The sequence below is a fragment of the Scleropages formosus genome, chromosome 6, assembly GCF_900964775.1.
Source record: "Scleropages formosus chromosome 6, fSclFor1.1, whole genome shotgun sequence".
NCBI lineage: Eukaryota > Metazoa > Chordata > Actinopteri > Osteoglossiformes > Osteoglossidae > Scleropages > Scleropages formosus.
The window spans coordinates 5,806,817-5,834,067 of NC_041811.1; the positions used below are offsets into that span (position 1 = coordinate 5,806,817).

Here is a 27,251-nt window from a genome sequence, read left to right on the forward strand (position 1 = left end):
TCTCACGGCGACTGGGTTGCAGTTTGGAGTAAGAAATCAAATAAAGCGAAGCCTAAGCGGGTTCCTGGTTTGGGTTCTCCCGTCCAAATCCAAAATAGATTTTCGGCTCTAGGCAGTTCACCTAATAATAATAATGTGCTCATTTTGGGTGATTCGGCTGCCTTAAGGTTCGGGGGCCTGGGAATCGAAATGTAAAGGTAAAGGTAAAGTGTTACCCACACGCACGTGTGTCCAACATGGCGGCTTGTGTCAGTTCTCTGGACGATAATGCCGTGTCGACTATGATGGTGCATGTTGGTGGTAATGATATTCGTTATCAGCAGGGTGAGGTGTTAAAGAGCCGTTTTATTTCCATGTGTAACAAGGCCAGAAGAAAATGCCACAATCTAATAGTGTCTGGTCCTTTACCTAGACTCTTCATGGGGGACATAGTGTACAGTAGATTGGTGTCTTTTAACAAGTGGTTGGAGACGTGGTGCCGCTCTAATCGTATATCATTTGTTAATAACTGGGATGATTTCTGGGAAAGGCCCAGGTTTTTCACACGTGATAGTTTACACCTCAACTGGAGGGGTTCATTTGTTTTGTCCCAGAACTTGGCTTGCAAGTTGCAAGACTGAATCATGTTCCATGGATCACCTCCTTTAGCAGCTTTGTGTATTGATGGGTCTGTTGCTTGTTCTGATATCAGTAGTCATTTCTCATGTGATGGGGTTTCTTGTGCCTTGTCCAGTGTGGGCCTAAAAACTTTAAATAAAAGCGTTAAGTGCAGCCAAAATATTCAAACTATTATAAGGCCACGGCGTTTAACTAGACTGATAGGAACGTTTGCACCAGAAACCTAAAATACATTAAAACAAACATTCTCAACTTACCACCGAGGCCAAACTGTAATATAAAATGCTGTCTGTTAAATATTCGTTCATTAACAAGTAAAGCTGTCCTAGTAAACGACTTAATATTAAGTTACAAGTCTGATCTATTCTTTCTTACCGAAACCTGGCTCGGTGAGTCCAATACTATTCCGCTAATAGAAGCTGCTCTGGACGGATATGATTATTTCCATAGATCTTGTTCTGTGCGTCGTGGAGGTGGAGTCGGCGTTCTTTTCAATAATAGATTACAAATAACAGCGAGAAATCGTGATAATATCACCTCGTTTGAAGTTCTACAATTAGATTTCAACTCAAACCCCAATATAATTATACTCTTATCTACCATCCACCTGGACCGTACTCCTCTTTTCTCAAGGAATTTAGCAACTTCATAACCGATTTAGTCATTAACCATGACAAAATTATCCTGCTGGGTGATTTCAATATTCATGTAGATGTGTTGTCGGATACTCTCGCTAATAGTTTTCTGTCTCTCTTAAACTCTGCCGGTTCAACCCAAGTTGTTACCGGTCCTACTCATTCCCATAGCCATACGCTCGATCTCAGTGTAGATGTTCATCATGTTGATATTATTCCTTTAAACAAGGCTATTTCTGATCATCATTTAGCAACCTTTGATCTATACTTGCCCGTGCCGTCGGACAATAGTAAGACTAACATTGTGCGGCATATTGCTGATACTACTACTGCTAAAATTATTAATCATATTAGAAGTTCGGATTTTGGAATGAGTGTAGATATTGATCAGATGGCTTTAGATTATATTTTGGTGGTAAAATTCGCCCTAGACTCTGCAGCTCCACCAAAAACTAAACTTATTCGAACTGTAAGAAACTTGCCATGGTTCAATGAATCAACTCGTGCAATAAAGTTAGAATGTCGTAAATTAGAGCGTAAATGGCGTTCAACTAAACTAAACGTTTATTATGTATCCTGGTCCGATAGTCTAAAAATATATATATATATATATATATATATATAAAAAGGCACTTTTTCATGCCAGATCCGAATACTACGCAAAGTTAATTGATGAAAATCACAAGAACCCTCGCTTCCTATTTAATACCATCTCTTACTTAACTGGTAAACACAAAGATAAACAATGTTGTTCTGCTACCATTACTAATGATGAATTTATGTAGTTTTTCAATAATAAATTAGTGAATAGCCGCAAATCCATAGTGCCCTCTTGTTCGGTTTTAGCAAACATGAGCACTTCTGACGATGATATTAGTAGTCCACACCATCTCAGTAACTTTGACGTAATAACTGTAGAAGAAATTACCGTGCTAATTTGCTATATGAAAGGTACTACCTGTCCTTTAGACCCAATCCCCACTAAATTACTGAAAGCCACAGTTTCCGTGCTTGCAGAACCTATTGTTAATATTGTTAATACGTCGTTACTAAATGGCTGTGTTCCAAAATCTCTTAAAATTGCAGTTATTAGATCCCTACTAAAGAAATCGGATCTGGACTGTAATAACCCATGTAATTATAGGCCGATCTCCAATTTACCGTTTTTATCCAAAATTCTAGAAAAAAATCGTAGCATCGCAAATTGTAAAATATCTTAATCACTATAATATATGTGAAAAATTTCAGTCTGGTTTCCGCACTGGTCACAGAACTTACACGTGTTGTTAATGATATTCTTATTTCTTCTGATGCTGGTCAGATTTTTATTCTTATGTTACTAGACTTGAGTGCTGCGTTTGATACTGTAGACCATAGTATCCTAATGAGTAGACTTGGAAACCTGGTTGGACTAAGAGGTACTGTTCTGAAGTGGTTTGAATTGTATTTAGCTAACCATGAACAATTTGTATTGAAATCTGATGACAGCACCCCGTCCATCTCTACTACGGTTCAGTATGGTGTGCCACAGGGCTCTGTGTTGGGTCCATTACTGTTCTCACTTTATATGTTACCACTGGCTGATATTATTCACAAACACAATGTTAATTTCCATTCATATGCCGATGACATACAGCTTTATGTATCGTTCAAGCCTGAAGATCCATCACATGTTGTGTCGTTAGCTAATTGTTTTACCAGTGTAAAAAAAAATTACTCATCCATAATTTATCTCTAAATGCCAGTAAAACAGAGGTACTTGTGGTGGGTGGTGATGCTAAAACTCTCAACATAATCACACCAATCTTTACAACAAATGGTATTACCTTCAAGCGTCCGGACTGCGTCAAGGATTTGGGTGTCCTGCTGGATGGAAAGCTATCATTTGTATCACATGTAAATGCTTTGACTAAGTAGTGCTTCCTTCAATTAAGAAGCATAGCTAAAATGCGGCGATTCCTTTGTAGATGGGATTCTGAGAAACTGGTTCATGCTTTTGTTTCCAGCAGGCTGGATTACTGTAATGCTTTATTGTCGGGTTGTCCGTACCAGACTGCATCCAGGCTACAGTTGGTAGAAAATGCTGCTGCGAGAATTGTTACTCGAACTAGGAAATACGACCATATAATACCTGTACTTAAATTCTTGCATTGGCTCCCGGTCTTTTATAGAGTTGATTATAAAATCCTACTTTTGACCTATAAGGCAATAGGTGGCATTGCTCCGGCTTATCTTTATGAGATCATTCATTTTTATATCCCAGAACGATATCTCTGTTCATTAGATGCAGGTTACCTTAAAGTACCTGTGATCAATAAGACCTCAGTAGGAGGTCACGCCTTTAGTTATAGAGCACCTAAACTGTGGAATAATCTACCAGTTATTGTCAGAAATGCCCCGTCTGTTTCTGTTTTCAAATCCCGACTAAAGACTTACATGTTCACTCAGGCATTCCACCTCGTAATGTAATTCGACCTGCCTTGGTTGTTTATTTTATCACCTTTACAAAAATGCATTTTAAATTTACTTAAGTAACAAATTACTAACTCTGTCCTATCTTCTCTTTGAGCACTACCTCGCTATATAAGACCTGACGAGGCCGGCCAGTGGTGACAGACGAATCCCATGCTGACAGAGGATGATGTCCATCTGCCGTGACGATCGAGCCGTTCCATGCCGAGCCGGGGATCCAAGATGCCATTTACCAACATTATAATTACTTGTTAAACACTGACTTACAAATTGTTACTTTCTAGAATGCCCAGGAGGGGTGGGCAACCACTGGCCCATGGACCCCCAGAGGTTTTTCTCCCTCAACCTTCAGTTGGGAGTTTTTGTTCCTTTCCTCAGTGGCCAGTAGGTATACTTATAGCTCTATAATAAGTTCTTCATTATGGTAGCCATTAGTTGACTGCCTTCTTTGTTTGTATCAACTTTTCTTGCTGTATCCCTGTGTTAAATTGCTCTGTGTCATTGCGTGAGAAGAGCACTCTATAAAAAATAAAAATAATAATAATAAATATCCGTCCCTGTACCAGTGAAAGGGTGCACCAGATCACAGGATGCCGTGCCTCTGGGGCCTCATGAGCCCATTTCATCACTGCCGCGCGGAAGGAAATGGGCACATAAACACGTCCTGCAGGCTTCCCAGGAGGTTCTGGCTCACTATCCTGGGCTTCCCGGATGTCTTGGAGGAGTTGCCACTGGACCGGACCTACCACACATCCCTTGGGCAGGATGCCCTCTGGGTTGGTGGGCATCGGTTCTGGGTCGTGAATCCAGGATAAGGCATCGGCTTTCCTATTCTTGGAACCTGGTCGATAGGACACAGTAAAGTTGAAACGGCCTGGCGGGAATTCAACCTTTTTGCAGTTAAGGTATTCAAGGTTTCTGTGATCGGTAAGTACTACAAAGGGATGGACAGTGCCCTCCAACCAGTGATGCCACTCCTCAAGCACAAGTTTAATAGCAAGGAGTTCCCTGTTCCCAATGTCGTAATTACGTTCGGCTGGGGTCATCTTCCTGGAGAAGAAAGCACAGGGGAATAGCTTCAGCGGATCCCCTTGCCTCTGGGACAAAACTGCTCCCACACCTGCTGAGGAGGCATCGACCTCCACCACAAATGGCAAGGAAGGGTCAGGCTGTTTCAGCACTGGTGCAGAGGTGAACTGGGTCTTTAGATCCTGGAAGGCCCTCTCTGCCTCCGCCCCCCAAGGGAGTCTTCGGTCCTTGCTAGCCATCAGTGCAGTAAGGGGGCGGCTACTGTGCTGAAATTTCTTATAAACCGACGATAAAAATTGGCGAAGCCCAGGAAGCGCTGGAGTGCCCTTACCATGGTGGGTCGAGGCCAGGATGTCACCGCGTTCACCTTCCTGGGGTCCAGGGCGACTCCCTCCCGGCTCAGGATGTAGCCCAGGAAGGAGATCTGGCATTTTTCTCCTTAACATACAGACGGTGCTGTAAGAGCCGCCGGAGGACCGACCAGACCTGCTGGATATGCTGCTCTCAGGTCCTTGAGTAAATCGGGATATCGTCAAGATAGACGATGACACAGCGATTAATGAAGTCCTCCAACACGTGATTCAGAAAGGCCTGGAAAACCAAGGGGGCATTAACCAGGCCAAATGGCATGACCCGGTACTCATAATGGCCTAGTCTAGTGGAGAAGGCTGTCTTCCACTCACCCCCCTCACGGATCCGAATCAAGTTATACGCGCTGTGGAGGTCTAATTTAGTAAACCAGGTTGAACCATGAATGCTTTTTAAGGCTGAAGTGATCAAAGGCAAAGGGTGTGGATATTTGATCGCTATAGCGTTCAACCCCCAGTAGTCTATGCACGACCTTAGTCTCCCGTCCTTCTTACTGATAAAGAAAAACCCTGCTGCCGCAGGAGAAGTAGAAGGTCGGATCAGGCCAGCTGTGAGGGCCTTCCTGATGTACTCCTGCATGGCCCGTTGTTCCGGTGACAACAGGGGATATACCCAACCCCGAGGTGGCGTGGTACCTGGTAAGAGGTTAATGGCACAGTCCCAGGGCCAGTGAGGAGGTAATTCAGCGGTGCGGGGTTTACTGAAGACTTCTTGTAGGTCCTCGTAGTCAGGGGGTATCTCTGGCTGGGGAAGGCCCTCTACCCCTTCCACCGACGTGGCCCGACAAGGAAGGGTGAGGCAAGACGAGTGACAGGATTCCCTCCATGAGACCAGCTCATTGGTGCTCCATTTGAACACTGGATCGTGGAGAGTCAAACAGGGGTAACCTAGAATAATCGGGTTGTCTGGAGCCCGGATCAGAAAGAAGGTAAGTTTCTCGTGGTGACAGGCTCCTATCTCAAGCAGAAGAGGGACGGTTCAGGTATCTACTACCCCTGACCCCAAGGGCTGACCATCGAAGGCTTTCACTCTCAGGGTGACCTCACATGTCTTAAGAGGGACATGGTGCACTCTGGCAAAGCCCCAGTCCATAAAACAGCCCGCTGCTCCTGAATCAATTAGGGCACTTGTCTGTACTCGGCTTCCCTCCCAGGCAATACCCACTGGCAACCTCAACTGTCCCCGGTGCTCCCCAGGACTCACCTTCGTGTGCTTGGAGGTCCCTTGGGGTGGTCGAACCGAGCATGCGGCACGGAGATGCTCCGGGGACCCACAACAGAGACACGGTTTCCCCACCAAGCGCCTTATCCTTTCTTCTGACCTGAGCCGACTCGGTCCTACCTGCATGGGCTCAGGTTCCTCCTCAGAGCTGGACCCCGGGTGGATGGTCTGGCCTCCCCAGGGCTGTTGAGTCCTGCCAAGGTTGTCGATGGCGGTCTCCGCAAACCGGTCGAAGTCCCAATCCTCACCTCTGTAAATGAGCTCTTCCTGGATCCAGGGGTTCAGCCCTTTGCAGAAAGAGGTGAGGAGGGCAGTGGAGTTCCATCCACTCTTTGCCACGAGGGGTCTGAACTCAAGAGTGTACTCAGCCACGGTCCTATTCCCCTGGCTGAAGTGCATGAGATGGTTACCTGCAGCACACCCCGTGTGAGGGTGGTCAAAGATCGCTTCAAACTTGTCACGAAAAGTGGCATAGGTGGTTCTCTGACGCGTGTGCCACCCTGCAGCAGCCCAGGCCCGGGCTGGGCCGCTCAGCAATGATAGTACAAAGGCTATCTTCGCGTCATCAGTCTGATACATGCAAGGGGAGCTCTCAAAAACCAACTCACATTGCATCAAGGAGTCCTGGCACTGGTCGGGGGTGCCATCATACCGCTCCGGAATGGCGATCAGTGTTGATTCCCCTGGGTTGAAGAGCCTGGATCAATCTATCTACTGTCTATTCCAGAAACTGCAGCGACTAGTCTTGCGCTTCCAAAATTGCACCTTGTGTGGGGAGTGCCCTACCCATTTGTGCATACTCCTCTGAGTCCTGGTTGCAGGCGGAACTTTCTGTCATGGTTGCGCTTCACGAGGACGGACTCAAGTGCAGAGTTTCTTAAAAAGACATTTAATAAAGCCAAAACAGAATCCAAAAACAAAGTCGTGGGACAGGCGTAGGTCAGGCAATCAGCAAACGCAGTACAGAGGGCTAGACAAAGAACGTGGTCAGGAAATACACAGGCAAAGGTCGATGTCGGAAGCCATTCTCTGTAACGCTGCCAGAGAGGAAACAAAGGAGGCAAAACAAGGTTCCGCATCCAGGCTTACTCGGCGTCCCTCTTTCTAGTCATTTCCATTAGGAAACAACAGGTGTTGCCAATGTGCCAGCTGTGAGGAACATGACACTAAGTCTGAAAGAAGTGAAAAGCATCACAACTGTGAAACCGTAAGCTGGGGAAGGTAATATAAAGCAATAGTTTTGACTTGGGGGGTGCGGTGGCGCAGTGGGTTGGACCACAGTCCTGCTCTCCGGTGGGTCTGGGGTTTGAGTCCCACTTGGGGTGCCTTGTGGCGGACTGGTGTCCCGTCCTGGGTGTGTCCCCTCCCCCTCTGGCCTTATGCCCTGTGTTACCGGGTGGGCTCCGGTTCCCTGCAACCCTGTATGGGACAAGCGGTTCTGAAAATGTGTGTGTGTGTGTGTGTGTGTGTGTGTGGTTTTGACTTCGACTTCAATGGAAGTTAAAGAAATCCAACACTATGAGGTAAATAAGAACATGAGCACCAAGCTGATTTCAACCCTTTAAGGCAAAGCAAATATTACAGTATGAGCACTGATGCCAAAACAGAAGAGCTTTGATTTAAGGTACAGAGATACACTTTTATTGCTCATGTTGTTATCTGTAATGAGCCATGTACTTGAGGGTAGAATCCATGGCTCAGATTCTGTAATCCCTGGGAATTCTTTTTTTTTTTACCATTTTTAATAAAAGCCCTTTCCATCAATGACTTGGAGAAGGGATGTAACCTGGGAAGAAAGAGGGCAGCCAATAGATAACCAAGAGGTGGCCAAAAGATGACCAACAAACAGCCAATGAATTTCCAGCAGACAAATAATAGGTAGCCAAAAGACAAACAGCAAACCAATCGATGACCAAAGAAGAGTCAACAAGAGATCAGCAGATGAGTAACAGATTACAAACATATGATCAATGAGCATCCAACAAATCGCCAACAGATGGCCAAAAGTTAACCAATGGACAACCAACAGGTTGTGAACAGATGATAAAGACAACCAACGGATGGCTAACAGCAACATGCAGTCAATTGGCAGTCAACAGGAGGCCAACAAACCACCAGGTGACCAATAGGTAGCCAACTAGACTTTACCTGACAAAACAGTTCCCCTGTTCAAAGATGACCCAACTTCTGTCAAACTAACTGCTTATCAAAAATTTAAGTAGGCATAAGGTGCAACTGTGACATCATGACAGTTCTCTATGAATCTTTCTCTTCTGGAATGTCATAGTGTTTTGTAATTTCACAAGAATTCCAAACACTGTTGATAAGATGCTATACATTTTCAATCCACACACACACACACACACATTTTCAGAACCGCATGTCCCTTACGGGGTCACGGGGAACCGGAGCCTACCCGGCAACACAGGGCGTAAGGCCAGAGGGGGAAGGGGACACACCCAGGACGGGACGCCAGTCCGTCACAAGGCACCCCAAGCGGGACTTGAACCCCAGACCCACCGGAGAGCAGGACTGCGGTCCATTTGGACCCTTTCTGATGGACGAATCAGATGTGAGAGCAACAGCCAGAGGATAGAACTGTTCTCTCTTCTGAAGCTCTCAATCCATGGGGGTCAACAGTTCGGTAGTCGGTATACCAAATATTTATGTCACTATGAAACTGGAGAAGTTTGGGAGTTTGCATTTCAAACTGACCAACCCCAGCAGGGTAAAACATACTGTAAGTAGTAGACTTTGATGCCTGTGGGTCAGGTGTAACAGCTGCAGAGCCTAACATGTAACAGATTTGTTCACATGAAATTGTTTTGCTTAATTGATGCAATTGATTCCATTTATACAGGTGGATTATTTTATGAGCACTTCAGGTTCAGTAATGTTCTTCACAGGACAAGGAAAGGTCCCCTGCTGGAACTTGAGGAAACAAGACTTGTGTCATGTGTCCAGGTCCTTGACCACTCATTCAGCCACAGAGGCTAACAAATACAACTTGTTGTCCATCCATAAGACACCACAGTCACCTGACCACCTTGCTGAACTGTGCCAAACCTGAAGGGGGCAGCACTGTGCAGTTGCTAAGGAAGTGAGTCACTCTGACCTGCCATATTAAGCCTCTGGATTTGAGGAAGCAGGGAGGGGCATCCCAAGGGCCAAATTTACAGTAAATAACACTTTTTACAGAGCAGAGAGGCAGTACCAGGAGGGCACACTGGATCTGCAGAGAGACCTAATGAGACATATACATTGTTTTATACTCATAGCAGTTCACACGAATCTGAAGCCATAACTCAACCAGTCATTAAATGAGTGAAACTCAGCTCCAGACGATTAATTTAACAGTTGAGTAACCGTCACTATCAGTTCTGCAATGTCAGGATCCCAAGTAATTAACGTAAAAAGTAAATGTCATTATTTAAAAGTTGCAGAAAACCAACAAAACAAAAAAGGAAGTGAATTTCCTCATCAGCTCATTTTTAACTACATATTATTATTAATGCGGTATTAAATGCCTATTTATGCTCCACCCTAAATTCCAGAAAAACATACTGGAAAAAGTACAAAATTTATACTGAATTAGTTCAGTAATAAACTAAAGCCAGTTCAGTCCTTTAAAACCCAGCAAGACGTGACAGCAAAACTAAAATCTTTATCTATAATTACCTCACAAACCATGTCCTCCATTAATTACCTCCACCTTTTTAATTTACTTCTTGATTAAATGCCAAAGTAAATTTGCATGTTGGAGCAATTCTAATACATATTTATTAGATAATTCCAGTGCAGTACTTTTAAAGGAGATTAATTGTCATAAATACTGAGGATAATTAACATTTAATTGGACCAATGAACACGAGGGAATGTGTTGAGATCAATGCTGTTGTGCACACAACACAGAGGAGCTGAGTTTGACAGCCTTGGAAGATGAGAATTTTGAAAACAGAACTGTCAATAGCAAAACCCCGCCCCTGAGCTCTTAATTGCATGAGCGCTTAATTACTTAATTGAAGTAAAAAAAACCCTTAACTCAACCGATTCAACCTTATCTTTCACTGATGAAATTGTTAATTATTTAAACTGTACAACGAAAAACTGAACTCACTATGAGACTCATGGATCGACATGAGATGTCCCCAACATACATATTCATAATACTCTATAAATAGTATTCATTCTCATTTTGTCACATTCAGACCATGTGTCCCCTGACACAAACTGGGGTGTAAATGAATTGTTCAGCACTGGTGGACACAAACAAGCCAGCGGCCTGTTTTTACACTCACCCCACACCACCCAGCCCTCTGAAAGCAACAAACCAATTTGTCAAAGCAATTAACAGCCCCCACTGAACGCCACCACCGGCCCATTGTCACAGACATAATGGCCACCGTTCCGCTGTGGGGGTGTTAGGGGGTGGGGGTGCGGGACACAAAGAAACAAAGAGATTGAGCAAGCGGCGACGTGTCTTTCACTCCACAAAGGACCACAGCGTCAAACAGAAGTATCCCCCCCTACTCAGTGTGCCAGTCCTTGTGGCAAAAATAAAACAGCCAACGCTCATGTCATTCTTTTATTTATTAAAACCATTTACTGACCCAATGGTGCATTTTTAATGCAATTAAAATCCATACTGAACTTCAGCACTCTTCTCAAAGTCACACCTAGAGGTTTCTTTGTGGGATTTGAATCTACAACTGTCTATTCCACCTCCTTCACTGGTATGCCCCCTGCTGTCTGCCTGATGGAATTACTCCGGGCACAGGAATGTGTGATGCCACCAGTTAAATGTACATGCAGGGGGAGGAGGCCAAGAGGGGCGACTGCCGCCCGGTGCTAAAACAAGGACAACACGGTCGATAAGGTGTGCTTCTCGTAGCTGTTAAGTGAGCTGATGGCTCTGATAACGCACCCAGGACAGGCTTCTCCGGTTACCGTCTGCATCCCACTCATGTTCCCCTCATCTTGGGTTTCACTGTGCTACAAAGCCTGTCTTAATAACCCTGTGACTGTGTGTGTGTGTGTGTGTGTGTGTGTGTGTGTGTGTGTGTGTGTTCATGCGCGCTCACCTCATAATGGGCCACTCGCTGGGACTGGGAGATGAGCTGAGCGCTGCACACCTTGCAGTACCTGTCTGTGAAGAGGTCTTCCTCCACATCTGTGGGCTTCATCTGTTGAGGGATGGGAGGTTTACACATTAACAAGAAACCTCCCAATACATTTCAGCAACAGGACAAGCCCTCAGGACCCTGTTCAGGGACAGACCACACTCAGATGGTGTGTGAGGACAACTCGTTAATTCCATCAGTCTGAGCATAGGCTACAGGACAGAACAGGATGACCAAGAGGCCACCGTCCACTGGGAGAAACCCAATCACCACTGATTCATCTTCAAGGAGTCAATACAAGTCAGCTGATTCTGTGCAATTACTCCATTTGGGAGGGGGGTCCATTTTGCAGAAGGGTCAAATGAACATTATTTTTTTTTGGGGGGGGGGGGGGGGGGAATGCTGTGTTCACAGACCCATTATGATGCACCTATTAAAAAAAAAAAAAAAATTAGCTGATGAATAAAGCAACTGATGGCATTAAGGCACAAACTTATTTCTATAAATATTAATTTATAGAGCAGGGTAATTTCTACAGTATCAGCTTAGGATATTCTCCATACACCCTGACACCAGGCCAAACTGGGTGCCAAACCCCTGTCCATTGAGGGCTGTTCTCAGTGTTAGAGAGCCTGCGAGACCCAAGCACCTGACAATCCACTCTATCCTCTGGGCTTTAGTGCTCACGATGAGGAGCTCAAGGTGAGCAGTCATTCAAACCCAGCACACTGCCAGCAGCCCCAAATCATTAAATTCAAAACATCATTAGAGGGAAAACAATGCTGTGCTTGTTCTATTGCCATCAGCAGAGCTTCCTCAGAGCCTCAGCGGCTTCTCTCCTCATCTGAGTTGCATTCCAAGTTGCCGTTGGCATTCGGTACACAAATCTCAGTCACCAGTGACCTTTCACCAAGCTATTTTCACAGTTATTTAAAGAGCCATTGCCTCAAACCGCTACTGGGAGAGGGAATGCGTTTTTTGAGATGGGGGATATTTTGACTCCAAAGTTGAGAAGTGGAGCATGTGGATGTTTACAACAGGTTCATTCTCCTAACTGTGGCACCTGCATGGTAAATTTATGTCTCGCTCTTGACATACTGTACAATCATAACTCCTGGATTCACCAAAAACAGAAAACAATCACTTAATCTGATCCCTTTCTAAAGATTTACTCATTTATACAGCAGGGTAAAATTTTACTGACCACTTCAAGATAAGTACCTTGATCAAGGGTATTTATCAGGAACAAGGATTCAAACCCAAGTCTTTCAGCAGCAAGGTGACACCTTTTAGCACAATGACACCTGCTGTCCATCTGAGCACCTGAGCAACCAGGTGTGTTATCAGGTGTTACAGAATCATGGAGAGTGTTACCAAGGCTTCCCACACCCTCATTTTACCCCTCACTTGAATGTGGAACCAGAACCCATCACAGTTCAGTGTGAAAAAGGAAACCAACAGAAAACCGCTTTTCACTTACAAGAGCGCAGGCAGGGGCCAATGGGAAAACTTCTGGAAGAGAACCAGGTGCAACATCACTTCACAGCAGACAGATTCCCAGCAAACCACAACACTGTTTATAGAGCATGATATGGAGGTGCACCTGCGAAACATTCTTGCTTTCCTTTCAGTCTCATTTAAGTGATGAAAAGTAAGGAGCACACTCAAACACACACATTGTGCTTCAATAATCTTGTGTCTGGGTCTAAAGATCTTCATCTGTTGTTGGTGCACTCCTGTTTGTTTCAAGTTGCACATCACTTTGGTGGAAAGAATCTGAAATATTATATGTATTAAATTTTAAACCAGGCATCATAAAACCTGACAACTGCAGCAGGTTAGTATCTAGACACATAACCAGAAAGTTGTTGGTTCCAGTACTGTGTGGGAAAGGCATGTAGTTATATTGCTTCAATAAATGCTAAGGTATAAAAAAATAAATAAAACTTAGGTTTGATGTCAATGTCAAACATGGATATAAATGGTTGCAGAGCGCAATTTTCAGCTTGACAACAATATGGAAGAGCGATTTGGAAAGGTCACTCTGCTCTGTCTCATTTTTTGGGAATCACAGTTTGTGATTCAAGTCCATACAAAAGACGTTGACTTGGCAGTAAGCAGTAATGCATGGCTGAGCTCCTCTGAGCCACCCATGAATGAAAAACACGAAAAGAAAGGCTGGATGAGGAGAAAGGGCCATTGAGAGGTCCTACTCACACCCGGCCAGGGGAGGATGACAGGGACTGTTAATGGATTTGGAAATAGTCCCCTGAGCATAGGTACGAGACCAGATTTGGAATCCTAAAGGCTGTTGGGTAAGGTCTCAGGAGGAGACCTGCTATTGTACCTTCAAGTATTAATTGTGTGCTTTGCAGGAAACAGCAATGGGAGCACTATACCCATCATAAACACTGACTGCTGTCTCTGAGGGACAACAAACCTTGAGTTTCCAAAGGGAGGCACCATAGTCTGTTTACGCTTTTCCTTGGGATGCTGAGAAATGCACGCTCTGGGGAACGTTATTTAGCACATTCAGTTATGTCTGTGTGTGTGTGTCTGTGTGCATGTGTGTGTGTGTGTGTGTGTGTGTGTGTGTGTGTGTGTCTCTTTGCTCCCATTTTTCAGCCTTCAACAAACTTAAAAAAAATTCACTTCCCAAGAGGCTCTTGCACGTGTTTGGTTATTCCGATTTTTTAAAGATTGTAATATTATTTGACAATTTACTATATGTGTTTATTCTATATCTTGTACATGTTTGTGCTCCAATATCACACTCAAAGCACACTCAAGGACAGGGTTCCAACATTAATTTACAGTCCAAAGCACAGATGCTTTTCCCCCTTCTTCAATGGAAATGTCTATATTGACAAGTCACTTGGCAAAAAGCTTACCACAACAGCAGGAGGCATAATAATCAGTGCAGTCACTTTGTAATATGAAGGAGTATGCTCAAATACCCCTCCTCAAGGTACTTACCATGAATGCATAGTTAAAAAAAAAAAAAAAAAAAAAAAAAGCAAACCCTTGCTGAATAAATGGGTAAATCCTGAGCCCACCATTACAAATTGACACTCGCCTCTCTAGTTTCCCTCAGTTCGCTTTTCCTCCACACACACAAAATATGACAATTCAAGATTGACTGAGGTAGAGGAACGTAGAGTAAAAGAAAAAACATACAACTTATGATACAGACATACAACCTATGGATATACACTGAAAAGAACATCATATTTGTAAAGTGTCACTAAGTCCACAGATCGGTGGCCCAAAATGAGTGATTTAGATCTGAAGAGGGATGGGATACCTGCAGTTCCCATCTCCCACCCAGGACTGACAGGAGTGGAGAGGGAAGCAGTTCATTCATTTGGTGGTCATGAGTTTCCCTGAGACACCTCGCGTGGATCACTGCAGGGAGAGCACATCTGGGTGTGAGAGTGTAAATCACAGTAAAATAAAGTAATAGTGGTGACACTTGCCCTGACTGACAGTAAAATTGTGAATAACTGCACAGCAGCTGAAACCCAGTGACACCTTGGTGAGGTCATCTTCACAAAGGACAAAATCTCAAGGTACCCGTAGAAAGTATTCACCCCACTGAACCTTTTTCATGTTTTATAATCCTTAATGGCAATGATTTAATTATTTTTTGTCATTCATCAAAATAATCTAATACCAAAGTGAAAACACACACACAGACACACATTTTCAGAACCGCTTGTCCCATACGGGGTCGCGGGGGAACCGGAGCCTACCCGGCAACACAGGGCGTAAGGCCGGAGGGGGAGGGGACACACCCAGGACGGGACGCCAGTCCGTCGCAAGGCACCCCAGGCGGGGCTCGAACCCCAGACCCACCAGAGAGCAGGACCCAGTCCAACCCCCTGCGCCACCGCGCCCCCGCGCCCCCGCGCCCCCATACCAAAGTGAAAACATTTCTACAAAACAATTTTCAATTAAATACAAATAAAAAAGAAAAAATAACATTATCACATAAGTTTTCACTCTATGTCAGTACTTACTAGAAGCTCTTTAGTAACAATTACAGCCTTGAGTCTGTTATGATAAATCAGTATCAGATTTGTACATCTTGACACTGCAGTTTTTGCCCTTTTTTCTTTGCAATATGCTCCAGTTTTGTCAAGTTGGATGGGGACCATGAGTGAACTGCAATTTTAAAGTCCTACCACAACTGACAGTTGGATTGAGGTCCACACTCTGGTACTGGACAAGCAGTTACTGATAACATATGGATGGATTTAATGGAACTGACTTGCAGACCCCATGTCTGTATATAATTTCTATAATCCTTTTAGTAATCTTCCTCAAAGTGACCTCCAGCAACGGCACGCTTTGTAAACCACGTTCATACAGCCGTGGGGTCTGCACTGCAGTCCCTCCCGGGCATCAGTCGGTAAGGGGTAATGGGTCCTATTAACTGGACACACCAACCTATCGCAACCATGCTCCTTGAGAAGTCACCATCAAGTGAGGTCATTAGAACTAAGTCAGTTGATCAGTGAGGGTGATGTGTGGTGGATGGGTAGTAATGCCAATTAGATTGCAGAATTACACTCACTCACACACTCATTTTCTGAGTCCTGGGCCTCCACCCCCCATGTTCAAGTCAATTACACAAATGACCATTAGGCTGTGTGTGCACTGTGTGTGAACCAGCAACGTTTGCCAGCATGAAAACAATATGGATGCCCCATGCTCTGTGTGCGTGCTCATCTGAAGATCCATGATTCTCTTCAGTGTGTTAAACACATCAGCACAAAACATAGCTTCTAACACACTTCTGGTGAGAATTACACTGGGAAACACAGTAAATGGTGCGAAAATAAAACAGAGCTACTTTCCATTTAGTGTCTCATGAGGGAACATCATTCTTGAAGATGTCATCATTCTGAAGCTCTATCTTTATTTTATGTATTACTATGCTCCTAGACGAGTCTCCAAACAGGGCCCTAGGCAGTTTTTCTTTCCACAAGGAGCTACAATAAGGAGTTTGAACTTGGTGAGCAATGCAGATGACGAATGATAAATGAGAAAAACACTGCATCAGTCTTTATTTTCAACACACCCTCCAAAATCTTTTCATGGCATGACATTGTTTTACTGAAGGGAATGTAAATTATGCGTCTCTACCCTGTGCTACTGGCTGAAGTCACCATGATGCCCAGCAGGAAATGAATAGTGAATGGATCAGTGTGATGGATATGCTGGTCTAAAAGGGATTGAGAAGCAGAAAATAATTATTCTTATTGATTTACTTATCTAACACCTTTATTCAAGGTGACTTACAGTGTTGTTTGTTCACTAAGCTACTTATAGTGATTTATACAGCTGGGTCATTTTTACAATATCAAAAAGGGGAAAGGACTTTGATCAAGGATATTGCAGCAAAAAGTGGGAATTGAACTTGAGTCTTTCAGCTAAAAAATGCAAGATCTAACAGCTACACCACCTGCAGCCTATTAATGGTAAGAATTTTTATATTTCACAGGACAAAACTAAGAATTTAAGGCCTACCAAGAGATGATGGCATCACATGGTAACACACATGTATATACATTTTGTCAGTTGAGGTAGACATTCCTGCAGCACCAACAGGAAAAGGACATGCCTTGCTGAACGCACACTGCAGCCAATAGTCAAAACACTCTCGATACCTAATATACACCACCTAAATGAATTAGACCCTCATGGGTTAGGGCAGGGATGCAACTAATAACATGCAAGCGTCATCTTTCATTATCAACACAAAGCCTGAACAGTGACAGGGACTCAGAGGGACAATTCGACCCTCTGACTGCAGTCCTGATGTAACTGTAATTCCTGTGAATTTACATTGACGCCACAAGAGGATGGATGCTGGAGCTGAACACACTCAAAACAGTGGAGATGATCGTAGACTTCAGGAGAAACACCTCAGCATTATCCCCACTCACCATCATGAACAGCACTGTGGCAACAGTGGAGTCATTCAGGTTCCTGGGCACCACCATCTCACAGGACCTGAAGTGGGAGTTCCACATAGACTCCATTGTGAAGAAGGCACAGCAGAGGTTGTACTTCCTTCGCCAGCTGAGGAAGTTCAACCTGCCACAGGAGCTACCGATGCAATTCTACTCTGCAGTCATTGAGTCCGTCCTCTGCACCTCTATAACTGTCTGGTTCGGCTCAGCTACGAAGTCAGACATCAGAAGACTCCAGCAGATAGTTCAGACTGCTGGAAGAATCATCGGCACATCCCCCCCAGCTCTCCAAGAACTGCACTCGTTCAGAGTCAGTAAAAGGGCTAGCAAAATCATTCTAGACCCCTCACATCCAGGCAACTTCCTCTTCGAACCCTTGCCATCTGGCCGGCGCTACAGTGCACTGAGCACCAGGACAGCCAGGCATAAGAAAAGTTTCTTTCCTCAGGCCATCTACCTCATGAACACCTAAATCTCTCCCCTAGAGAGTAAATCAGTGCAATACATAATGCTATTTATATTTATATTTATCACAGCATATCTCTTACTCACACTCCCTTGCATTTGTATCTAGTGACTATTTTTGTATATTGGGTACTTTATATTTTTAAATATTTTTTAACCCTTGTTCACATACTCTGTCTTCTCACCTGTCTTGTCACTGTCATTCTGTCTGTGCTGTGGTAGTTCCTGTCACCAAGACAAATTCCTCGTATGTGTCTGATTGCCATACTTGGCAATAAAGCTCGTTCTGATTCTGATTCTGATTCTGATGTTGAGCCACTTTACTAGAGTAATATAAAGTCCTTGGGAGGCCTTTAAAAACACATCTTGATTCACTGAAAGTGACAGGTCTGCAGATAAGCACAAAGATCCAGAAGGCAAAAGTTTCTCCACAGCCTGCCCAGAACCAGCCCTTATGCCACTCACAGCCTGCCCACCTTCCCCACAATTCAAAGCCCACCCAAACTACTCATAGCCTGCCCAGTCAACCTAGAACCCACCAATATCACACCTACTCAAAGCTTACCTAGAACCTACCACCTCCCTTATATCCCCTCCAACACCCCTACTAGAAGCCTACAAAAAACAAGCTCATATCCCACCCACAGTCAATTCAAAGCCTATCAGAACCCACCTATAGCCCCCCCACAGTCCACCCATAGTCCATCCAACAGGAGATCCATATGATAACACCATTTCTGAAACCATGAATCAAAAATATGGTACAGATACTATTTTACCATAGGTATTTACAAGACTAATCTGAGCTTCGATTAGTCTTGTAAATACCTATGGTAAAATAGTATCTGTACCATATTTTTGATTCATTGATTCATTCATTTACAAGACTAATCTGAGCTTCCTCCTCCGTGAACCGCCACGTTATCGTGGTGGAGGGGTTTGAGTGCCTGAATGAGTCCAGGAGCTATGTTCTCTGGGGCTACATGCCCCTGGTAGGGTCTCCCATGGCAGACAGGTCCTGGATGACAGACGAGACAAAGCGCGGTTCAAAAACCCCTTATGAAGGAAAAATCAAGGCGTCCGTTTACCCCGCCTGGTATGGGGTCACCGGGGCCCCACCCTGGAGCCAGGCCTGGGGGGGGGGCTCGCATGCGAGCGCCTGGTGGCCAGGTCTATGCCCACGGGGCCTGGCCGGGCTCAGCCCGAAGCCATGACGTGGAGCCGCTCTTCGGTGGGCTCACCACCTGCCGGAGAAACCGTAAGGGGCCGGTGCATTGTGATTTGGGCGGTGGTCGGGGCCGAGTGCCTGGCCGACCCAAACCTCGGGCGCCAACTCTGGTTTTTGGGACTTGGAATGTCACCTCACTGGCGGGGAAGGAGCCTGAGCTGGTGCGGGAAGTTGAGAGATACCGTCTAGATATAGTTGGGCTCACTTCCACCCACAGCTTGGGTTCTGGAACCACTCTACTCGATCGAGGGTGGACTCTCCACTATTCTGGCGTTGCCCAAGGTGAGAGGCGGCGGGCTGGTGTGGGCTTATTAATAGCCCCCCAGTTCAGCCGCCATGTGTTGCAGTCTACCCCGGTGAATGAGAGGGTCATCTCCCTACGCCTTCGGGTCAGGGAACGGTCTCTCACTGTCGTTTGTGCTTATGCGCCTAGCGGCAGTGTAGAGTACCCGGCCTTTTTAGAGTCCCTGGGGGGCGTGCTGGAAAGCGCTCCCACTGGGGACTCTGTCGTTCTACTGGGGGACTTTAACGCCCACGTGGGCAGCGACAGTGATACCTGGAGGGGCGTGATTGGGAGGAACGGCCTCCCTGATTTGAACCCGAGCGGTGAGTTGTTATTGGATTTCTGTGCTAGTCGCAGTTTATCCATAACGAACACCATGTTCATGCATAAGGGTGTCCACCAGTGCACTTGGCACCAGGACACCCTAGGTCGGAGGTCGATGATCGACTTTGTAGTCGTTTCTTCTGACCTTCGGCCATATGTCTTGGACACTCGGGTGAAGAGAGGGGCTGAGCTGTCAACTGATCACCACCTGGTGGTGAGTTGGATTCGATGGCGGGGGAAAAAGCTGGACAGACCTGGCAGGCCCAAACGCATAGTGAGGGTCTGTTGGGAACGTTTGGCGGAGGCCCCTGTCAGAGAGGTCTTCAACTCCCACCTCTGACAGAGCTTCAACCAGGTCCCGAGGGAGGTGGGGGACATTGAGTCCGAATGGACTATGTTCCGCTCCTCCATTGTCGGTGCGGCGGTTCGGAGCTGCGGCCATAAGGTCTCCGGTGCCTGTCGCGGCGGCAATCCCCGAACACGGTGGTGGACACCGGAGGTAAGGGATGCCGTCAAGCTGAAGAAGGAGTTCTATTGGGCCTGGCTGGCTCATGGGACTCCTGAAGCAGCTGACAGGTACCGACGGGCCAAACGGAGCGCGGCTCTGGCAGTCGCCGCGGCAAAAACTCGGGCTTGGGAGGAGTTCGGCGAGGCCATGGAGGAAGACTTTCGGTCGGCCTCAAAGAGATTCTGGCAAACCGTCCGGCGACTCAGAGGGGGGAAGCGGTGTTCCACGAACACTGTTTACAGTGGAAGCGGTGCGCTGCTGACCTCAGCTGAGGATGTTCTCGGGCGGTGGAAGGAGTACTTTGAGGATCTCCTCAATCCCTCCGACACGCCTTCCGTAGAGGAAGCTGAGGCTGGGGACTTGGAGAGGGACTCGTCCATTACCCTGGCTGAAGTTGCTGAGGTAGTCAAAAAACTCCTCGGTGGCAAGGCTCCGGGGGTGGATGAGATCCGCCCCAAGTTTCTCAAGTCTCTGGATGTTGTGGGGCTGTCTTGGCTGACACGCCTCTGCAGGATCGCGTGGAGTTCGGGAACGGTGCCTCTGGACTGGCAGACCGGGGTGGTGGTCCCTCTTTTTAAGAAGGGGGACCGGAGATTGTGTTCCAACTACAGGGGGATCACACTCCTTAGCCTCCCTGGGAAAGTCTATGCCAGGGTACTGGAAAGGAGAATCCGACCGATAGTCGAACCTCGGATTCAGGAGGAGCAATGCGGTTTTCGCCCTGGCCGTGGAACACTGGACCAGCTCTATACCCTCACTAGGGTGCTGGAGGGTTCGTGGGAGTTTGCCCAACCAATCCATATGTGTTTTGTGGACCTGGAGAAGGCATTCGACCGTGTCCCTCGTGGCATCCTGTGGGGGGTACTTCGGGATTATGGGGTTCGGGGCTCGTTGCTACGGGCTGTTCGTTCCCTGTATGACCGGAGTAGGAGCTTGGTTCGCATTGCCGGCAGTAAGTCAGACCTGTTCCCGGTGCATGTTGGACTCCGCCAGGGCTGCCCTTTGTTACCGATTCTGTTCATTATCTTTATGGACAGAATTTCTAGGCGCAGTCAGGGAACGGAGGGTGTCTGTTTTGGTGGCCGCGAGATCGCATCTCTGCTTTTTGCGGACTATGTGGTCCTGTTGGCTTCATCAAGTCAAGACTTGCAGCGTGCACTGGGGAGGTTTGCAGCCGAGTGCGAAGCGGCAGGGATGAGAATCAGCACCTCCAAATCCGAGGCCATGGTTCTCAGTCGGAAAAAGGTGGATTGCTCCCTCCGGGTTAGGGGGGAGTTGCTCCCTCAAGTGGAGGAGTTTAAGTATCTTGGGGTCTTGTTCACGAGTGAGGGAAAAATGGAGCGGCAGGTTGACAGGCGGATCGGTGCGGCGTCCGCAGTAATGCGGTCATTGTACCGGTCTGTTGTGGTGAAGAGGGAGCTGAGTTGTAAGGCGAAGCTCTCAATTTACCGGTCGATCTACGTTCCTACCCTCACCTATGGTCATGAACTCTGGATCATGACTGAAAGAATGAGATCGCGGATACAAGCGGCAGAAATGAGTTTCCTCCGCAGAGTGGCTGGGCGCACCCTTAGGGATAGGGTGAGGAGCTCAGTCACCCGGGAGGAGCTCGGAGTAGAGCCGCTGCTCCTCCGCATCGAGAGGAGCCAGTTGAGATGGCTCGGGCATCTGTTCCGGATGCCTCCTGGATGCCTCCCTGGGGAGGTGCTCCGGGCTTGTCCCACTGGGAGGAGGCCTCGGGGCAGACCCAGGACACGTTGGAGAGACTATGTCTCCCGGCTGGCCTGGGAACGCCTTGGGGTTCCCCCAGAGGAACTGGAGGAGGTGTGCGGGGAGAGGGAAGTCTGGAGTACTCTGCTCGGACTGCTGCCCCCACGACCCGGCCCCGGATAAAAGCGGAGGAAGATGGATGGATGGATGGATGGAATCTGAGCTTCAGATGAGCTAGTGGACATTCCACTCTCCAGTTTAAAATTTTCTTTTAGCCAACTGTAATTCTCACCATTGGTACCCTCTGCACATATACTGAGTACAACACAACACATACTAACACCAAGCAGCAGTAGATACAGCAACACAGTAGAAGCAACAATTAAACGGTGATTACATTTTGTACCCTACACAGTCGGTAACTGGTGAGAGGAATGGGGTCCATGCTGAGTGTTACACACGTGTACACTTATTTTTACATTTAAATGTGCTGCCTGACTTTGAATTAGATCAATACAGACAATGATATGCATAGGCTGCTTCGGGTAGATCACATGACTGAGGAAGACAGAACTTAAAACACGTTGGGCTAGTTTTATAGGCAAAGAGTCAGGACTACACTAGTTTAAACAGAATGTTTATTGGCAAATGGGTACTTCCTCTGGAGTTCAGTCCAAGATTCGGCTCTATCAATGGTTGGAAAATCAAAGGTTTGTCAAATGCACAACAATGCAGTGTACAGCAGCGGTTGCTGGCAATGAAATGTCTTTTTTTTACAAGCTCTTGGGGAGGTGGGGGGGGGAGTTGCAACATACATTAAGATTACAATAAGCAAGTTAAAAACATATGCAAAAAACAACACAATGGGAATTTGGTAACACTAATAACTATTAAGTGAGACTATCTAACCAAAACCAGATAAGTTGTTGAATTTGGATGTTGCTTGACTGTTCAGGAGTCTAACAGCCTGGAGATAGAAGCTATGTCTTAAGTCATCTGGCTGCATAGATGTCCTGGATGTTTGGAAGCTTACAGCCAGTGACGAGCTGTGCTGACTTCACCCCCCTCTGCAGTTCTTTACGATGCTGGGCTTTTGCAGCAAAAAAAATGAAAAATCAGGAAAATTATTGTGGAAAACCAGGCCACGATATTGATTTTAAAAAAAATTACATAAATAGGTGTGTACAAGTATAAATGTTTCATTTTGTATTTTTCTCCACATGATTACAGTAATAGTTTTTCCAGTGGGATTTGGTCCCAGAACCTAATGGACACAAGTCATGCACCATCAGAATTGCCCGAATATTTATATCACCCAGATAACAGAAAATCATCAAGCTGTAGAAAAGCAGCTCAGGGAGTCATACAATTCATCTGCAGGTTCATGTCAAAAGCCCGCATCATCCTTTACTATCCTTTACCTCATTAACCAAAGTGAAAGCTGTCAGGAGCAGGGGGTGCTCTTCCACTCCTAACAGGTTAGGAATAAGGAGGAATCCAGTGAAGCTCATTTTAAAAATGCATGTAACACAAGAAGTAGAGCAGTTAAGAGCCTCAATTCACAACCATAATGCTGGTGATCTAACTGCTGCTGTTGTACCTTTCATTTTTCCATTTTCAGTAAAACCACCATAACAGAGATGGAACAGTGATCACAGGAGAATGAGCTGATGAGCAGATTTTTGGAAAAATTTGGATTGTTCACTAAAAGAACTTAAGGAATGTGTTTCTTCCCCAAGGTAACCTCCCTGTATTACATTCGAGGGTATGGTAAAAAACAAAGTATAGTAAAAAGTGTGAAAGTGAGATACTCAAAGCACTGGATGATATTTACTAGTGTCACAATTTGTTCACCCAGCAAGATTCATTCCACAGTAGAGAGCCAATGATGCAAAAGAATTGCAATTACAACATCCACCAGAAGGCCTGGAACATTAGGTAAAACTCCAGTTAGGATAATCATGTCAGTTGGATCAGCTAGTTATCAATCTGATCAGAAGTTGGTCACCTGACAATTAGGTGAATCAGAAAACTATCAAACTCTCCAGCAAGTACACAGAAAAAAGGAACACCATCTAAGCAAAGTTCAGGAAGATCCATAATTTAAAAAAAAAAAAAAAAAAAAAAAAAAAACTGTATTCATTGTGGGGGTGCGGTGGCGCAGTGGGTTGGACCGCAGTCCTGCTCTTCGGTGGGTCTGGGGTTCGAGTCCCGCTTGGGGTGCCTTGCGGCGGACTGGCGTCCCGTCCTGGGTGTGTCCCCTCCCCCTCCGGCCTTACGCCCTGTGTTGCCGGGTTAGGCTCCGGTTCCCCGTGACCCCGTAAGGGACAAGCGGTTCTGAAAATGTGTGTGTGTGTGTGTGTATTCATTGTGTATTTAATTATCTGGGCATTAGCCGCTCAGATCATGAATGGGGGGGAAATCACAATCACATAATGCAGCACAATTTCAGGATGGCCCACAATCAAAATACTGCAAAACCAGAAAAATCTATATTAAATTCAATACCAAATATTAAACTTGGTGCTTATCAATCAGGACAAAAAATGATGGAGAGGTTCCAATGGTTCCATTTTCCCCCAATGACTTTATTTAAAACAATATTTAAAGACCGGAATTTTGTTGTTTGCTGCTATCGCTCATTTCACAATCGGGTCAGATGGTGTACAGTAAGTGTACTGACCACACATGGTCCAACTGAGTTACATCATTCACAAACACAAAGTCACATGCAGGAAGAAAGATCATGGACTAAGTCATGCGTGGACCTTTGTCTCCATCTGATCAGCAGCATTATTACTCTGTACATCGCGGCAGATTATTATCCAACTTCAAACAGCTGTGCATGTCTATAATAGAGGTTTGTAACTAAAGGTTCTGGGACACACTGTGCCAAAAACACCCTGCACCCACACGGATGGTGTCCACAGAAGGATACGGGTCAGGACCGGGATGTCCAGCTGCAGATCCCAGAGACTGAGATATTTGTGAGGGGTGGGGCGGGACCGACTCGTACCTGTACTTGCACACTGTATCCCTGGTACCAGCGGCCGGAAGACACGGACACCTGCTGCTGCACCTGAAGGGACACGCTGTAATCCATGGAGGACTCTCGCCAAGCGAGCGGAACCTACTGAGTTCACACTGACGTGCGGCCACCGCAGACTGCCTTGTAGCCACGGAGCTGCCGAAGCCACGCCCCGACATAGTAATCCATTCGGCGAAGCCACACCCCACAGTAGGAAACCATCGGGCGAAGCCACGCCCCTTTATAGTAATCACCCCGAGAAGTTACGCCCTGCTGTCGTGAACAAGCTGTCTTAGCCACGCCTCGCTAAAAGCTCATTGGGTGGATGCCTCTAGCAGGTGTGGTCTTTGTAACAGAAGTAAACAAGCTTAAAGCACAATGTTTGGGAAAAAATAATCTGTTGTCTGACACATATTCTGTTTTTATCAAAGTAAATAGAATTCCGTTGTGTTTCGTCATTTCGATACCAGATCAGCTTGGTCACTGCGAGATCAGCCATCCAGGTGAGTTTGCACGCTCAGCTTGAGGTAGAGCCGTTCCGCTAATTGGCAAAAACATACCTGTCAAATGGTCCGTGCTTCGTTAATAAGCATTTCGCTAAGACAAGAGCCAGAGTGAAAAGACTGCAGTGAGGATGCTGTATAAACAAACCTGTTTCCTGCCTCCTGGGTAAACTTCCCCTCCTCATCCCTCCATCCTCAGGTACACCATGAACTCTGTCATCCAGGACACCTCCGACGACAGATTCTAGGATTCAGCACTTTTGATGCACGTGCCCGGGGTCCCACGTGCTCCTTTCCACCCCACATCTGTGCCTTTCCACATACACAGAGTACTCAGCTGGGCACTTACACAAGTCCACCTTGTTCTAGAAGATTTCAAACATCTGCTCACAAAAAGCATCTCAAACCCAGGGCTGAAGAAAGGTTTGTAGACATTTTTCTCTCACCGAACCTAAAACCAGTCACTGATACTGGGGAAACTGGGGTATTAAGGCAACCTTTAGAACAATAGCAGGTCCCATTCTCCACACACACACACACACACACACACACACACATCCTGATTAATTGTGCACCATGTCCACTATGACTGCATGTGCACTTGTTGTACTCTATTGTAACCTGTAAGAAAATCAGTCAGCCCAGAAGAGCAGCATGTTCAAAAATAAGCAAGTGGTGGAGCTGAGACAAACATAACACCATGGAGTGGTACACACCAACTTCTAAAGATGCTTTTCAGTCATGAAAACTGTCCAACAGGTGGCATGGCTGCTAAAACTGTTCATTTGTACCTGAAAGATCTGGGTTCAGATCCCCATTCTTGCTTTAGTACCCTTGATGAACGTAACTACATTGATTTGATGGACGAGACATATCATGCTGAGCTGGGGATTCAAGATACCATATAGCAACAATATCATTATTACTTGTTATCTGACTTAGAATTGTTGCTTAATCTAGAATGCCCAGGAGGGGTGGGCAGCCACTGGACCTTGGACCCCCAGAGGTTTTTTTCCTCCCTCGATTTTCAGTTGGGAGTTTTGTTCCTTTCCTCCGTGGCCAGTAGGCATACTTATAGCTCTATAAAAGTATTATATTATGATAGTCAGTAGTCAGCTGTCTTCTTTGTTTCTTATCTGATGTATTTGTTTTTCTTGCCTTATGCCTGTGTTAAAGCATTCTGTGTCACTACATGAGAAGAGCGCTCTATAAAAATAAATTGAATTGAATTGAATTTGATGCAGAAAAAATAACCCAGCTGTAGAAATGGGTAAATCACTCTAATTAGTGCAGAATACAACCCTCACATTGTACATTACCTTGGAGAAAAGTATCCGATAAATAAATAATGCAGAACAGCCAGTGAAAGGACACAGGAACCCTGCCTCCCTAGTAACAACTGTACTATAATTTCACAATGTATGGAATCTTTTTTATTGTAAATCGGTTCAATTCAGTTCAATTTATTTTTATTTGACAGTGATAGAGCACTTGAACAAAGGCACAGAGCAAAGAAACAAATACATCGGACAGGAAACAAAGAAGACGGTTGACTACAGAACTAGCGTAATACATTAGCAATGCTTTTATAAAGCTATAAGTATGCCTACTGGCCACGGAGGAAAGGAACAAAAAATTCCCAACTGAAAGTCAAAGGAGAAAAAAAAACCTCTGGGGGTCCAAGTGCCAGTGGCTGCCCACCCCTCCTGGGAATTCTAAATTAGGATTAGGATTTAGGACTTTTAAATCAGATTACAGTT

The 27,251-nt window shown here is 45.7% G+C and overlaps 1 protein-coding gene across 1 annotated transcript in view; it reads right to left on the minus strand.

Moving 5' to 3' along the window:
- Nucleotides 1-25,080, minus strand: part of LOC108922610 (zinc finger matrin-type protein 4-like) — a 44,400-nt gene extending 19,320 nt beyond the window's left edge. The window contains exons 1-2 of the mRNA XM_029253053.1: nucleotides 24,977-25,080; nucleotides 11,426-11,527 (exon numbers count right to left, since the gene is read on the minus strand). Of these exons, the coding sequence (XP_029108886.1) occupies nucleotides 11,426-11,527; nucleotides 24,977-25,063 (189 nt within the window). The 5' untranslated portion in view covers nucleotides 25,064-25,080. The remainder of the gene's footprint in view (nucleotides 1-11,425; nucleotides 11,528-24,976) is intronic.
- Nucleotides 25,081-27,251: the final 2,171 nt, after the last annotated feature.